We start from the raw sequence: 15825 nt of genomic DNA, 5'->3' as shown, positions 1-15825 counted from the left end.
AAATATTGTAGCTGAATGTGATGCTGTGATGTAGAACGAGGACCCTAGAAATACTTCCCATTTCTGAGTGCTCTTTATGACTCCTGCTATGTGCCAATCTGTGAAACGTTTATATTAAAAAGTTTCCTGGTAGCACTCATAAATGTATTTACTGCTTGAAGTGAAACGATAAAGAGTAGTTTATACCAAAGAATCTCAAAATGAGTTGCCTTTTTCATTCAGAAAGAATATTTTGGGTAACTCCCATGAAAACTCTGAAGAAATTGAAAGATCCAATGAAAAGAAAGAAAAAGAAGCTGCATTGTAAGTTTGGTATCAGTACAGCGCTTTGACCACATCTCTGCATTATGCTTCTCCTTCTGTGGGTTGCAGTTATGTCCATTCCTTAGTTTTGTTCTGTGTCTCTGTTTACTGCTGGATTTGACATTTGAAACCATAAAATGCTAACCGTAGGGTTCTTGTTTATTGATGTAGATATATGTTTACGTGTACTGGCATATTTCATATTTCATTATTTTAAAAAGTTATGTAGCATCGACAAAATGACAAAAGGAACATCATGACACAAGCACTATTCCTTTCATACATGCATGGCATTGCATGCAGAGGTAAAAAGAGCAAAGCTTACAGTTTGGGGAAATAATATTGCTTTAATAATTTTCACTGAACAGGAATCACTTATTCACCTAAATTGTTTACCGTCCACTAACAAAAGTCCATCTTGTTTGGGTTGAGGCTAGATTTACTGGCTTTTATCCAATAAACCCCATTACTGAAGTGTTACACTGACTAATCTACCTGAAACTGATAGGGTGCTACAGAATGGCAGGTTATCAATAAATTGATGGGACTTCATTGAAAACTTCATATGATCTCCCCCAGCAGTTTAATGTAAACATTGAACAGTATAGCACCAAACCATTTAAATGATATAGCCTTGAGCAGAAATTCTGCAGTAGCATTGTCTAGAGATAGACCCAACTCAGTCTCTCCAAAATAATTCATTGTATTAGAAACACTTGAAAGATCCTGTAGTATTCCACATTTCTCTCCTTGTAAAGAGAGGGGATTATTCCACCATCTAATCAAGGCAGATTGAGTGCCAAGACCACTAAGTCCAAGGCCAAGGTTTACTTCTGTTAAAAATCAATTTTATTCAAAACTGTCTGGATCTGATTATCTACCAACAGCTCAAGCATCCTTCCAGGAAAGATGTTTGCCTGCTTTCTTTAATTAAAATTGTAGCCTTCCTGCTTTTAAGAAGAAATGTATAAACACCTGGATCAAGCTAAACATTCCCTTTCTATTACCTGAATAAGCCACAAGAAGCAAAGTTTGAGCAAATAAATGCCTGTTTGAACTCTCTGCAGTTCCATGAACACATTGTTATGCCTTAAAGCACTCCTGGATTCCTCTACTATCTAATTGCCAAAACTGCAGAATCCAAGTCAAGACAATTACAATAAATTTTGCCCTCAAAGGATCTTGGTGGCATGTCACATGAAACTACCTTAGGTTCTACATTCTTCTCTTTAATGAAAACTCAGAAGGTTCCAAATCACTTGGAGAAATTCCACTGGATATCACTAAGAGAATAGAGTGGTGGCGGGAAAATGTAATAATGAGACCTTAACAATGTCCCAAAACTTTGAAATGAGTTTTGCTGCAGGTGTTTCTCTACTTATTTCAACTTGGTATATACCAAAGATATAGACGAAGTAGTTCACAAATGAACATTTACTGTCTATGCCAGTAAATTTCCCTTTATGTTACTTGGAATCAACTAGAATCCATTAATTTTCAGAATCATAATCTTAACATCCCCTAATTTCAAAGTGCTTATACTCCTTCCTGGCAAACCCCACCCCAGAAGTCCAAAGAAGATTGTCTACAAGTGTTGACCTAGTTATGTCTATGTATGTTTGTGTTTTTAAAGATGTGTGTGTCTGTGTGTGTTAGCTGTTGTTGTAGCCTTTTAATAAGGCCTGAAGATTGGTTCTGTTGTCTTTATGTCAAGAAGGTTGTAACAAATACCATAAGGAAAATCTTTCCCTCATAAACTTGATGCTTAGAGTTGGTGTATCTTTCTGATTATTGTTGTAGCTTTTGTTAATATCAATAACCAATATCTTGAATATACATAGTAGTTAGTGAAAACAATAAAAGGAAAGGAAACATAATAAAAACAGTTGACATTAAAATTTAGTAATTATTGGAAACTATGTTAGACTCCAAAATCCAGAATAGTTCCTTCAGTTTTAATAGCTGTATAGCAAACAATATTTCAGCAGATAGTCATTGAAGAGCTAAAGCAACAAAAAACATTTCTCATTATCATTATGTGGTTATTTGAAACGCAAAAGCTGTCTCTGGCTATATAGATAGCAACTCTTATTGCTGCACATTAGAACCCTCAGTTGAGAAGAATGTAACTCAAATCTGGCTAATCTCCAGCATAAGGAAACATATTTAATATGTGGTTAATTCACTCATAGAAACAAAACATTATAGAAAATGGTATATAGTGGGAATGCTTTAATTGGATCTTATAGCAAGTATGTAACTTCCAGGCCATTCCTATTGTACAAAATCCCAGTGAATATGATAGAACTGAAGATTCAACAGGTGCAGGATTCTGTTAAGTAGAAATAAAAAGTTGGTATTACACAGTTTTAACATGACAGTGAATGCTCATTTCGGTATCCATCATTACATATAGTTAAATGGTAACATTTTGGTTTATATTTCTAAACAATCCACAGGTGTCTAGAATTTCTTCTTCAAAATGAAGCAAACCCTTCAATCCAAGATAGAGATGGCTATAATACAGTGCATTATGCTGCTGCTTATGGACACAGGCAGTGTCTAGAACTGGTGAGTAGGCCTGAAACGGCATTGAAATGCTGCATATTCTAAAACATATTCTTAATTTTGCAGAGCTATTATCATTATTCTTTGACACTGAACAATGTTATGTTTGTAAATTTGCCCAGGAATATGGCTATGCAGGAGAGGTACAAGTATTTTCATTACTTTACTACTTCAACATAGAGTTGATAGAGAAACCAAGCATAATCAGAATCAAGGTGTGAAATTCTTCTGGATTGCAAGTTCAGAAGCCTGTGGAATATGTAGTGATAAGAAGATGAAAAGGGCACGCACTTGCAATGATCGAAACAGTCTTCCTCTGGGATATGCACTGAGGATGCGATGGCTGAAAATGTTTGGGACTAACTTTCTTGATGGCCTACTCAATATTTGCTATGCATTGTTTGAGAACACCCTTGTTAGGCCAGATATCAAAGTAAGCTAATATTTTCTCAAGAAAGTTCTTGGTACCATTCAACTCCTAATTTTTCAAGAAAAGTCCAATCATTATGAGTTGTTGTCTTAAAGGAATAGTTTTTTTCAGAAACCCTTGCCATAGATTGCATGTATCTGAGTTTATGCATTATAACCCACCCAAGCAAATATCAGCTCCACCATATGCTGTGCCATTACTTTGTTAAGTTTGTTACTGTCATTGTAGCTAACAAGTTTCATACCTGCATTTATTTAAGTTCCCCATAGCATTTTTATTTATTTATTTATTACTTGAACTTATTAGTCGCCCCCTCTCCCCACAGGGACTCGGGGCGACGTACAAAGGTATTATATAGCGTATAGAGGAGGTAAGAATAAATAAATAAGTTACAATGCTTAAAAAGTTAAAACCCCAGTGAAATTAACCCTTAAAAACTAAAATTACAATTAAAAATGCCCTGGGCTGGGGAGGTTGTAGAGTTATGCCAGGTCAGCTAGTCGAAACAGGTAGGTTTTCAGCTTCATACGGAAGGAGCGAAGGTCGGTTGTAGTTCTGATGTCTGGGGGGAGGTCATTCCAAAGGGTGGGGCCCACTACAGAGAAGGCCCTACTTCTGGGCGCTGCCCTCTGGCACTCTCTGGAGGACGGCACCCGGAGTAGTCCCTCTCTGTGTGAGTGGACGGGTCGCAGGGATGTATGGGGCAGGACGCGATCCCGCAGGTAACTAGGCCCTGTGCCATGGAGCGCTTTGAAGGTGGTAACCAGTACCTTGAAGCGCACCCGGTAGACCACAGGAAGCCAGTGCAGCTCGCGCAGGATAGGTGTTATATGGGAGAACCTCGATCTCCCCATAATTACCCGCGCGGCTGCATTCTGGACCAACTGCAGTCTCCGGGTGCACCTCAAGGGGAGCCCCATGTAGAGAGCATTACAGTAGTCCAGGCGAGACGTCACCAGCGCGTGAGTGACTGTACGCAAGGCCTCCCGGTCCAAAAGGGGCCGCAACTGGCGCACCAGGCGAATCTGGTGGAACGCCCCTCTCGCCACGGCTGTCACATGATCTTCCATAGACAGCCGGGCATCAAGGAGGACGCCCAAATTGCGTGCCCCTTCCACCGGGGCTAATTGATCATCTCCGATGGTCAGCGATGGCATATGCTGGTTGAACCGGGAAGCCGGAAGCCACAGCCACTCTGTCTTGGAGGGGTTGAGCCTGAGCCTGTTGTCATCCATCCAGACCCGTACGGCTTCCAGACATCGGGACATCACTTCAACAGCCTCGTTGGGGTGGTTTGGGGTGGAAATGTACAGCTGAGTGTCATCAGCATACAGATGGTATCCCACCCCAAAACCCAAATGCTGTATAACCAGCATTATACAGTACTTGGTGAATACAGTACTTGGTTGTGTCATTATTTTGCAGAAGGTGATCCATAGGAAAGCAGAAATATTTAAAGCTATTAAATTTATAGTTTTTGGCAATTTTACGACTTGGAGTTCCTTTTTATTATCATAGTTCAAAGTCGTTACTTTTACAATAAGCATGCTGACTTGACTATTTATCAAATGTCACAGTCCAGAAGTAAAAAATAAAGTAGTTGTGCTGTCATAACAGTATCTCAGAATGAAAAGGAATGACAAGATTCTTGAGAGGTCAACAATTCATAAAATATGTGAATGACAGAGCTAGGCACTAATGGATAAGTGAGCATTACAGTAGTCTGCTTTTACTATGTTAAAAGCAGTTTCATTTTACAATGAATTCATTCTTGATTCTCCTAATTCTTTTGAACCCTTAGTGATCAGCAATAGTAAGTTCGATGGTATTTCACAGTAATAAAATGATGGGTTTTCTTTAAAGATAACCAGCATCTTGAATTGCACCCAGAAACTATATTAGCCAATGTAGCTCACAGATCAATGGTGTCACATAGGCATTCTGAGGTGTGCCCATTACTCTTTGCATCTCTGCATTCTGGTCTAGCTGTAGTTTCTGAGTGGTCTTTAAGGGTACCCCTCATTGAGAAATTCATTGTCCAATTGTGAGATCACAAAGGGGTGCTTGATTATCTGGAGGATCTCCTGAACTAGGCACAAGGGCAAAGACAATGCCTTAGGCTTAGATGAATCTCTGCAAAGGCCTTCTTCACCATAGTTGCCATTTTGAGCAAGAAATGTGAATCCAAGAAACTCCCCAGGTTGCATACTAGTTTCAAATGGGGAAGTACACTCCCATCCAAGCAGAAGACGGAGGATTCCCAGAATTGGGGAATCCAAATACATTGTCAAGATAGAGCCTATGTCTGTTTCTCCCCACCAAACCTGCACACCCTCAAACATTAGGAGAGAACACCAACAGGAGCTTAGGGAAAAATCTACAATTAGGTATGAACAATATATTGATGGTACCAGACCCTAATCAAATAGCTCCAAAACCTTCAGCACATCAACCCCTTCATGAGGTTTCAGATTGTACAACTACCCCTATTTATGACTTGAAAATAATTTAATGCTACTTCAATTAATAGTACTATGAATAACAATATTCATAGCTAGATTGATACAATATATCAACAACAATAGCAATAGTGGATCGTCCCTTAAGCTTCGGGGTTGACAGTGACTACTTTGTGGAATCTTTCCCCAAAAGGATAGCTGACCTCTCCCAACTGTTTCGTATAGATGTTAAACAGAAGGATGAGAATATTAAACCCCAAGGCTCATAACTTATTATGCTTACTCTCAGATACCTAATTTGTTTGATTATAGTTGCAGATCAAACACGGAGGAGTCATAGTCATAATTGTACTCCCCAAAGGCACATTATTCCTTTTTCAAATGTGTCAATAAATACTTATTATGATCTAATGTTGAGCCAGTTTAGGCTGACAAATCCTATTGCCTGGAGGTATTTATATAAAAACTTGGCAAAAGCATTTTTCCAGGACATCAATTTTAATAGAATCACATAAAATTATAGAAAATTCCCATAGTAATTTATCTTCAATTAGCATGAAGAACTACATTTGTTAAGAGCTAGAAAATCATTAGCAGTTTTTTTAAGTTTCATTTTTTATGTAAATTTGTCATTGCCTCTTTTCTTGCTGTGTGCAGCTGAAGAGCTCTGAATGTTAAGTTTGTGTTTATGCTTAACATTACAACAAATTTCAGTATTTTCAGCAGCAAGCCAATTAACCTTTATTTACCTGTATCTCATCCGCTTTCTGATTAATAGCTTGACTGTATTTTTAAAAATACTTCCAAATCTTGATTTTTCCACTCATGAAAAATGACTATCTCTATCCTTTTTTTTTCACTCTGAAATTAACTTGTCACTTTGTATAAAAAAAGATTTCTAGTGTTTTCATGTTGATCTTTGGGTAACTAGGTCATATTCATGGACTGTGATAAAAATAATCAGAAATAATAAAATTAGTTTTTTTTATTTGAAAGGCCTTTTGAAGAATGAGCAGCAAAGACTGAGAACAGATTAGCAGGCATTTTATTTTTAGAGTTTATGTGCCTGAGATTAATACAGTCATAGCTCATGAAACTGAAAACAAACGGTTGCAGTACTATACTCGTACTATGCACTGGCAAAATCTAATAAAATCTATTGCAGCTGTTGCCGAGGTCTGTATCTCTTGACCTCTTCACTGAAACAGTTAAAAGAATGCTTAAAAGACAATGGCATCCCCCTTCCAATGAAGGTGGTAGCTTGTCTCTCTCACACAGATTGAAAAGAAATGTACCATAGCGACAGTCAGCATTCCACCCAGAGTGTTCAGTTCAATTATCATTCCATGTGTCAGTATGCTGCACACACTCTAGTTGGTGTCACACAGGCAACAGTCTAAATTAGTATTCTTATCTTGAATAGAATAGTGTGAGTGTGCTTGGGGTGAACAGGGCTTTGGCTGAATTCATGATATCCTGGACTAAATTGGCTAAATGTGCTGATATTATCCTTACCATTTGTATGGAATTTGCACCTGGCACAGATACAATTGTGTTAGGTAATCTGATGAACTGATCTACAAGTGAAAAGTACTAAGAATGTGATCAAATCAAATCTTTATTACATTGTAATCCAGCATAAGGTGGGTAGGATACAATCAGTTTAAAGAAGATTCATAGGATTAAAAAGCATAGAAGATATATCAAAGTCTAATTTAAAAAGAAAAAAAATCCTAAACATATATAGTATGTTACGTATGTATAAAACAAGAGTTTAAAAAAAATCTAAAGGGATGGAATCATTTACCTAATGTTGCTATTCTTCCAGATTTGTAATATGTGTGAAATGAAAGAAAAACATTAACATGATGAAATTTAAGGTTAAGGAAAAGAATACATAGATTTGAATGCAAGTAATCTGATTTTGTGGAGCAGACTTGATGAATACATCCTTGTGGAGTGATGAAAAGGCTAAAATCATGTCTAAAAATATAAATTAATATAATCTAAGTTGTTCTGGTTGTATATGAAGTAGAAATCCATAGGTTGGTGATAGTTGCATGTTGTGTTCCAGTGAATGATAGTAATATAATAACCATAATAGTTTTGGGGGGAAATTACAACATTCAAAATTACAATATTTTGAATGAATGCAATTTGCTTAGGCATTAATAACAATGGTATTATTAACCACATAAACGAACAATTGCTGCAAAAAACAATGAAAGTTTTATAATGTGTTTGTAGACAAAAAGATAATTACAAAGAATGAAACAAAAAAATCAAATTACAGTTAAATGTTAAAAGTCAGACAAAATATAATTCGGAATGAAATAAAAAATTGTTTTGGAAGTACACGCGGAGGCTAAACAAAGAGCTTTCATCACAATGTGTGACATTAAAAATAGAAGAGATTTAGTGATTAACTGATTTAGGATGAAATTGAAATGAAAGAATAGTGGAAGGAGTTCGAGATTTATGATTTGTTATTCAGTAAATTATTGAGAAATACATGATTTGTAGTAAATGTTAGTTATTTTTTGTGATGCAGTAAAAAGAATATGAATCTGAAAAATTAATGTATCAATTTTACCTAAATAATTAAAAATGAGAGCAGATAGATGACTTTGTCCCTAAGATGGGACAATTGTTGGAAAAAGAGGAAATATAAAAATAATGGATAATATGTGGTCTGTGGTAAGGAATGAAAATTTATCAAAAGCAATACTTTTTATTTATAAAAGAGTGCTTCTGGACTTGTTTTCTGGAAGTAAGTCAACTGGGCCTGGTATGTCAGGAGAAATCTAAAAATAGTTGACTACAAAATACAAGAAAACATTGAGTCAAGAAGATATGACTGACTGAAGGTAGATTAAAAGGCAAAGTGAGTAAGCACTACAGAAGAAATGCTTTGAAAGGTTCTGGTTAGAAAGAGAATGAATGAGTATATAATTGAGTGGGTGAAGAGAAGAAAAAAGAGAGGAAGCCATAATTGTTGTTGATACGATTTGGAAAAAGAGGTGAGAAATGTAAAGAACAAAAGATAATTAATAACTGAAAACCAGTTTGGTCTAAAGTGCTGAACTAGAAACTGGAAGACAAGTAAAGGCCAGTCATTCTCAGCCAACCTACCTCATAGGGTTATTGTTGTGGAGAAAATAGATGGGAATATTCTGTATCCAGCCTTGAGTTTTTAAAATAAAGATGTGATATAAATGTTGCTGTTACTATCTTCCTTGCAATCTCTGCATAGCTTCTCAGATGTTCTGAGAAATCCCCAGTGTTTCAGAGCAAATTAGAAGACAGGAAAAGTTTTAGGGAAGAACAGTTCACAAAAACCAATTCCCTTCCATCTAGGTTTAGTGTCTCAGGGGACATATGTTAAATATACATGTTATGTACTTTACCTCTTCACCATAGGTATAAATAATTTCCTTCTTTTGTTTGTTCTAGCTTCTGGAGAAAACAAATAACTTTTTTGAGGAATCAGATTCAATATCAGCAAGAAGTCCTTTGCATTTAGCTGTAAGTATAGGTTGGGCGAAATGCTGTTCTAATAAGATCAAATAGCCTTCTGTTTCTTATCTAAAGTACACTGGTTAATACTTATGAGACTTCTTTTCTTTGAGGCATATCTAAATCTCTCTAGCCAATTTCAAAGCCCAAGATCCCTAAGTGAAAACATTGCATGAAAGCTAACACTTTCTAAAGCAGAAGCCTCCTCTTAGAGATGGGGAAAGAGTTGAAATCAGTTTTGCTTAAGCTAGTTTGGGGGTTGATATAAATATGCTACTAGTTAAAATAACAAATTCAAGAACTGTGTGCTGGTTTATTTCTTTACTATGTTCAAATTATTCATGTAAGGAATATCTATAGTCTGTAACCTTCAACTGGATGAAATAATGCTTCTCGGGACAAAATGTTTTCAACCAAAGTACCTCAAACGGACTAACTTACAGAATGCTGGGACCTATTACTACAAAGAGAATGAAATTTTTATAAGTAATTTTTATTAAACTTTTTTTTTAAAAAAAAATATTTATTTATTCAATTTCTATTTCAGTCAGTGATTCTGGGGAATCTGTGGCTGCTACTACCACACTGCTGCGGTCATCTACCTGCTCCTTTACAAGGGGAAGGGGAAGGAGAAGGAGGGAGGGAGAGAGGAAGGAAGATTTCCAATGCTCATTACCAATTTCCCACAAGGAAATTCAAGGGAAAATCGATAGGAAGTCATAACTCACTCCAACTGATTTTTTTTTGCCACCCATGGTCATTCTAGTTCTCTGTTTAGTTGAGGAAATACAGTATCTCTGAAATGATGATCCAATGGGCCACAGGTCCTCTAGTTAATATTAAATGAAGCTTTATGCACTTCATGATTAATTTCAAGACATCTGTCCAGCTGCAGCTCTGTATACAATCACAGTTAGAGAAGCAAATGTGGGTAAGCAAGCAAAACTGTGCCATGATGAACAGTGGGTTCACTTAATGATTGCGGCCTTTGCTTAACTACCTTGGTGTTTGCACTTATGACCATGTCCATTTAATGATTGCCTCAAAAAAGTCATAACATTGGCAAGCAGGTGTATGGCTAGCTCCATGAGGTTGTAACTGGAGGACTACCTGTGAGATACTCACTATGGAATCTGAGAAACTTTTGAAGGTTTAAATTGAATTGTTTATATAAGTTATTTGCAGTTAATTTGCCCATTGCTGAGCTGCCCCCTCAAACTGTTCCAAGGATTTTTTTGCAAAATAGTCGGCCAATATTCATTACCACATGTACAGAAATGCATACACAGAACAGCTTATGAAGTTTTTCCCTGCCCCCCAAAGTATGTGCAGCTTCCCTTTTGCTGTGATTATGTAAACTGATTAAATCTTTTCCTTCAACTTCTGGTCCAGGTGTCTGACTGTGGCATCTACTTTGCCTTTTATCTGAGACTTTATCTTAGCTTTTTTTGTGGGGGGGAGGGGTACTTGTTGATGGTTCTTGGATTTATTTATTAGTATTTCATTTCTCGGTTTTCTTTCTTGTTTGATATTATATGCTTCCCAGGGTTCTTTTGGATTAGTGTTGGTTATAAAAACATTTTTTTTAATTTAGATTCTTTTCTGTTGGGATGCATGTATTACTTATTTCCAAAAATTATTCTAAATTCATTTAATTTTTAATAGGTTAAAATTCCTACAGGGTTACTTTATGTACCAGTTTTAATCATCTTCTAAAAATGCAATTCCAGAGAAAAACCCTGAAAGGTATAGTTTATTTTGAAGAGGTAAATACCACATTGTGAAACAGGTTTCACGAGACTAATGAGATTTCCTCACTGTTTCAGTTTTCATATCAGGAGAAATCTTGGTGTATTCTCAGTGTTTAGACTCAGTGAAAAATCACTGGTCTTAAGTACTTCATTTTATTTCCTAGGCCTATAATGGTCACCATGAAGCATTAGAAGTGTTGCTTCAGTCACTAGTAGATCTGGATATTAGAGATGAAAAAGGACGTACTGCCCTGGACCTTGCTGCATTTAAAGGACATATGGAATGTGTTGAAGCGCTCATCAACCAGGGTGCTTCTGTCACAGTGAAAGATAATGTCACACAACGAACCCCACTCCATGCCTCAGGTAGGTGAGATGCTATTATTTTGATACACTGACTACAGCCATCGAAGTGATGTCCCGGTGTGTGGAAGCCGTACGGATCTGGATGGATGACAACCGACTCAAACTCAACCCCTCCAAGACGGAGTGGCTGTGGGTACCGGCTCCCCGGTTCAGCCAATTAATTCCATCATTGGCCATCGGGGGCATTCAACTTGCCCCCGTGGAGCGGGCGCGCAATTTGGGCGTCCTCCTGGATGCCAGGCTGTCCATGGATGACCATGTGACAGCCGTGGCAAGGGGGGCATTCCACCAGGTTCGCCTGGTGCGCCAATTGCGCCCCCTACTGGACCGGGACGCCTTACGCACAGTCACTCATGCGCTGGAGACGTCTCGCTTGGACTACTGTAACGCTCTCTACATGGGGCTTCCCTTGAAATGCACCCGGAGGCTACAGTTGGTCCAGAACGTAGCCGCGCGGGTAATTATGGGGAGTACTAGGTACTCCCATGTGACACCGTTCCTGCGCGAGCTGCACTGGCTTCCTGTGGTCTATCGGGTGCGTTTCAAGGTTTTGATAACAATCTTTAAAGCGCTCCATGGCTCAGGACCTAGTTACTTGCGGGATCGTATTCTGCCCCATACATCCCTGCGACCAATCCGCTCGCACAGAGAGGGCCTCCTCCAGGTGCCGTCCACCAGACAGTGTCGAGGGGCAGCGCCTAGGAGTAGAGCCTTCTCTGTGGCGGGCCCAGCCCTGTGGAATGACCTCCCTCCGGATATTAGGAATACCTCTGACCTCCGCTCCTTTCGTATAAAGCTCAAGACCCACCTATTCCAAGTAGCTGGCCTGGCTCAACTTTGATTTAACTATATCGCTCCTGACGGGTTTTTATTTGGGTATTTTAATTGTATTCAATTATTTAGGGGTTTTTAAACATTGTATTTTAATTGTTTTTATTCATTAGCCGACCTCCTCCTTGTACATGTCTTGGTATATGTCTTTGTTATATGTATGTCTTGTCTATATATTTATTTCATATGTTTTATTGTACGCCGCCCCGAGTCCTTCGGGAGAGGGTGCGGCTAAGAAATAAATATTATTATTATTATTATTATTATTATTATTATTATTATTATTATTATTATTATTATTATTATTATTATTATTATTATTAGTTAAAAAGAATGATACGCAGAAAAGCTTTGACAAAGTTTGGTTCCTTTTTAAACAGAAAAAAATTCTTACCTCATTAGAGTAGTGGGAGAGAACCAGAGGTGGGTTGTTCCCAGTTTGGCCTGGATCGGGCGAACCGGTAGTGGTGGCGGCGGGAGGCTCCATTCACCTGCTCAGCAAACCAGTAGTAAAAAAAATGGAAACCCACCACTGGAGAGAACTGCAGCAAAAATTGCAAACTGTAATTTACATCTGTTCCTGCTGTTATGCTAAAGTCACCTTGAGTATTGTATGACCTCAAAGATCTACATAATAATTCAGGTTGAAGAGAGAAACAAATTATAGCAATTTTAGAAAATTACTATTTCACATGAGTTCTTCATGAATAAGAAAATATAAGAGTGGAAATCTCTTTAAGTTTTTTTCCCTTGGAAAACCCTTTCTTTCTTAATGAGCTATGCTAAAAATGATTTTTTACTAAATCTCCAAAAATGAAGAAATAAAGTAAGCACAACTTCTTACAGGTAGTCCTTGATTTATTACCACAGTTGGAACAAGGAATTTCCTTCGCTAAGCGATACGGTCGATAAGTGAGTAATCCTATGATTGTGCCCAATTTTACAATCTTTTATGTCACAGTAAATTAAGCGAATAACTCTGGCCATTAAGTGAATCACACAGTTGTTCAACAAATCCAGTTTTCCCCATTGACTTTACTTATTGGAAGCCATCTGGGAAAGTCATAAATTGTGGTCATGTGACAACCCCCACTCCCCCCCAGTACTCTGAAACCATCATAAATACATGCCTGTTGCCTAGTGCCTGGATTGTGCTTACTTGAGCATGGGGACACTACAATTGTAAATGTGAGGACCAATCGTGAGTCACTTTTTTTAGTGTCACTGTAACATCAAATGGTTGTTAAATCAAGGACTACCTGTATTCCCAAAACAGAGATGATGTGACTGGACAACTATAGTGAATCATTATCCTTGAATCTTATTACCAGTTCATCAAATTATCATGATTTATTGCAGGGTTGAGCAGTAATAGGTTTACAGGTCTTCTGACCCCTGGTTGTGCATGATCATTTTGTCTAACCAAATGGTGCCCCAACATTTCATAATTATATCACTGAAATGAAGAAAGCTTAGCATAACCAAAATTGGATTGGACCGTGAAGTTCCACTCAAGTTCTAGTCCTTAGAACAAATTCCTAGGTACAGAATTTTTCCCCTCCTGAACCAGACTCCAGTTGGTACTCCAGATGTCAGCAGGCTGTGAATTAGATCTGTTTTTCCTCTTGAGTTGTACTTCTATTAGGCATTTTGAATTTAGATCAGCACATCTGTAATTGTAGCTGTACTTACTTCATTTTCCTTATACCATGGTTTAGAATTGATTATACTGTATATTGCCATTTATTTTTAGAGTAGTTAACAAATAAACTGAGTACTGTATGTTATTTTGTATTGAAATGGTGCATTATCTTAGCATGGCCTGATAGAGACCTCTGTTGGCTAAATACAGGTTTACATTGTTCACCAATAACAGTTGAAGCAGGCCATATTTGACTATAATTAGATAGGATTTCTTTATAGTAGAAACTCAAAATTGTTGCTGCTGCTATTTTCCATATGTCTTTGGATGCTACTAAAGTGTTGAAAACAGTCTTGAAAAATGTAATGCATGTACAAAAATATGAATGTCATTTCTCAACTCTCTATTTTCTTATCCCATCAAAGACAATATGTATTTTCGCTCTTCTTCCTAATGGCAGTCAATATTTTTGGAGAATAAGAATTAAATAATTAAACTATTAATGAATATAAATTAAATTATCAAAATTCATACCTAAATTTACTTCTTATATTAGAAGATGAACTTCAGGAGTCAATATATAGGGATATTTTTCTTTCTTAATGAATTAATCAGAAATATTTTCTCCTAAATGTTACTTGATACAAGTTTCTCTCTTTCATGGCTTTTATTTGAAAAACATTTAAAGTATGTCTTTCCTTTTTATAGTCATCAATGGGCATACATCATGTCTACGGCTTTTATTAGAAGTAACAGATAACCCTGACGTAGTGGATGCCAAAGGACAGTAAGTTTATTTCATTTTGAAATTTACAATTTGAGTGACCTTGAGATCATTTTAAGCAGTAGCACTTCGATATCAATCGTGGTTATGTCCTCTTTCAAGGATGTTCAGAAGTTAATTTAATATCTCCAAATTAAGGTAAGGATAGCCTTCCCACGCCATGGCTAACCAATTCATGGTGCTGCTATCAGTTCTTCAGCTAATAACACTGGAGTCAAAGAGGAGAAAAGGACACAACCATTACAGCTGTAAGAAACTGGTAACCAAGGACAAGAATCATGGTTAAGCCTGGATGAGGCAAGAAATAGAAAAAGCAAATTTGCAGCAACCCTAAGGAAATGAGATTATAATTGGTGTTGTGCTGCCAGTGTATATCCAGTAGATGTTCTCTGGGATTTCTGCTATAGAAAGCATTTCACCCCATGCCAGATGCAAGAAGTGTGTTTTTTATTTTACATCTTAGACAAATGGTAGTGAGAATAAAAGTTTGAAGTAAAGGACTCTTTAGGAATGCAGACTGAATGTGTCTCCTATTAATATGAACCAGAATCTTGAAAGATGACCCTACTCTAATTCCCCATGAATCACTCTTCTTGGACTCAGTTCTTGTATATGTGATTATATCCTATAGCTTAAGCCAGGAAAGCCAGCTGGGAGACTTTGTGTCACACCCTCTCTTTTAGCCTAGCCCACGTCTCAGGGTTGCTGGGTGAAAAATAGGATGAAGGAGGAGAATAGGTATATTTGCACCATTGGCAGCTTCAATACAGGTGGGATAAAAATCTAGTAAGTAATAAAAATAAATAAAAATCTTTGTGCATGTAGAAAAATAGCACATATTTCTGTATGCAATAAACCTCTCTCTGGCTTCCCCATGCCTCTTCCCCTGAGAATATACATCTGTGAATTGCTGAAGGGTAGAAAACCTTCTAGATTTTATAAATTGATTCTGATGATACTACAGTGTGACAAATAATTAAAATCTAGAAGCTGGTTCATAAATATAGCCATACGTTATGGGCAATAGGATAGAATGGAACCATAGCTATCTGTCTATCTAAATGCCTAAATGATTTAGATTAGATTTAGTCTAAATGTCTAAATCTAAATGTCTATCCATTTCCTCCCATGATGGACAAATTCGAAATGGACAAATTCCCAAATAGATATGGGGA

At 37.2% G+C, this 15825-nt stretch overlaps 1 protein-coding gene across 8 annotated transcripts in view; it reads left to right on the top strand.

The window, feature by feature from the left end:
• ANKRD44 (ankyrin repeat domain 44) overlaps positions 1 to 15825 on the top strand; it is a 151848-nt gene that overhangs the window by 114854 nt on the left and 21169 nt on the right. For 6 of the 8 annotated variants that reach the window (XM_081936490.1, XM_081936486.1, XM_081936492.1 and 3 more), the window contains exons 15-19: positions 223 to 303; positions 2763 to 2874; positions 9214 to 9285; positions 11192 to 11393; positions 14575 to 14653. In XM_081936490.1, the coding sequence (XP_081792616.1) occupies positions 223 to 303; positions 2763 to 2874; positions 9214 to 9285; positions 11192 to 11393; positions 14575 to 14653 (546 nt within the window). The remainder of the gene's footprint in view (positions 1 to 222; positions 304 to 2762; positions 2875 to 9213; positions 9286 to 11191; positions 11394 to 14574; positions 14654 to 15825) is intronic. The other 2 variants (XM_081936488.1, XM_081936487.1) reach the window with 1 other exon arrangement.

Source organism: Natrix helvetica (genome assembly GCF_964273705.1).
Source record: "Natrix helvetica genome assembly, chromosome: 1".
NCBI classification, from domain to species: domain Eukaryota; kingdom Metazoa; phylum Chordata; class Lepidosauria; order Squamata; family Natricidae; genus Natrix; species Natrix helvetica.
This window is presented reverse-complemented; position numbering and strand designations above follow the sequence as displayed.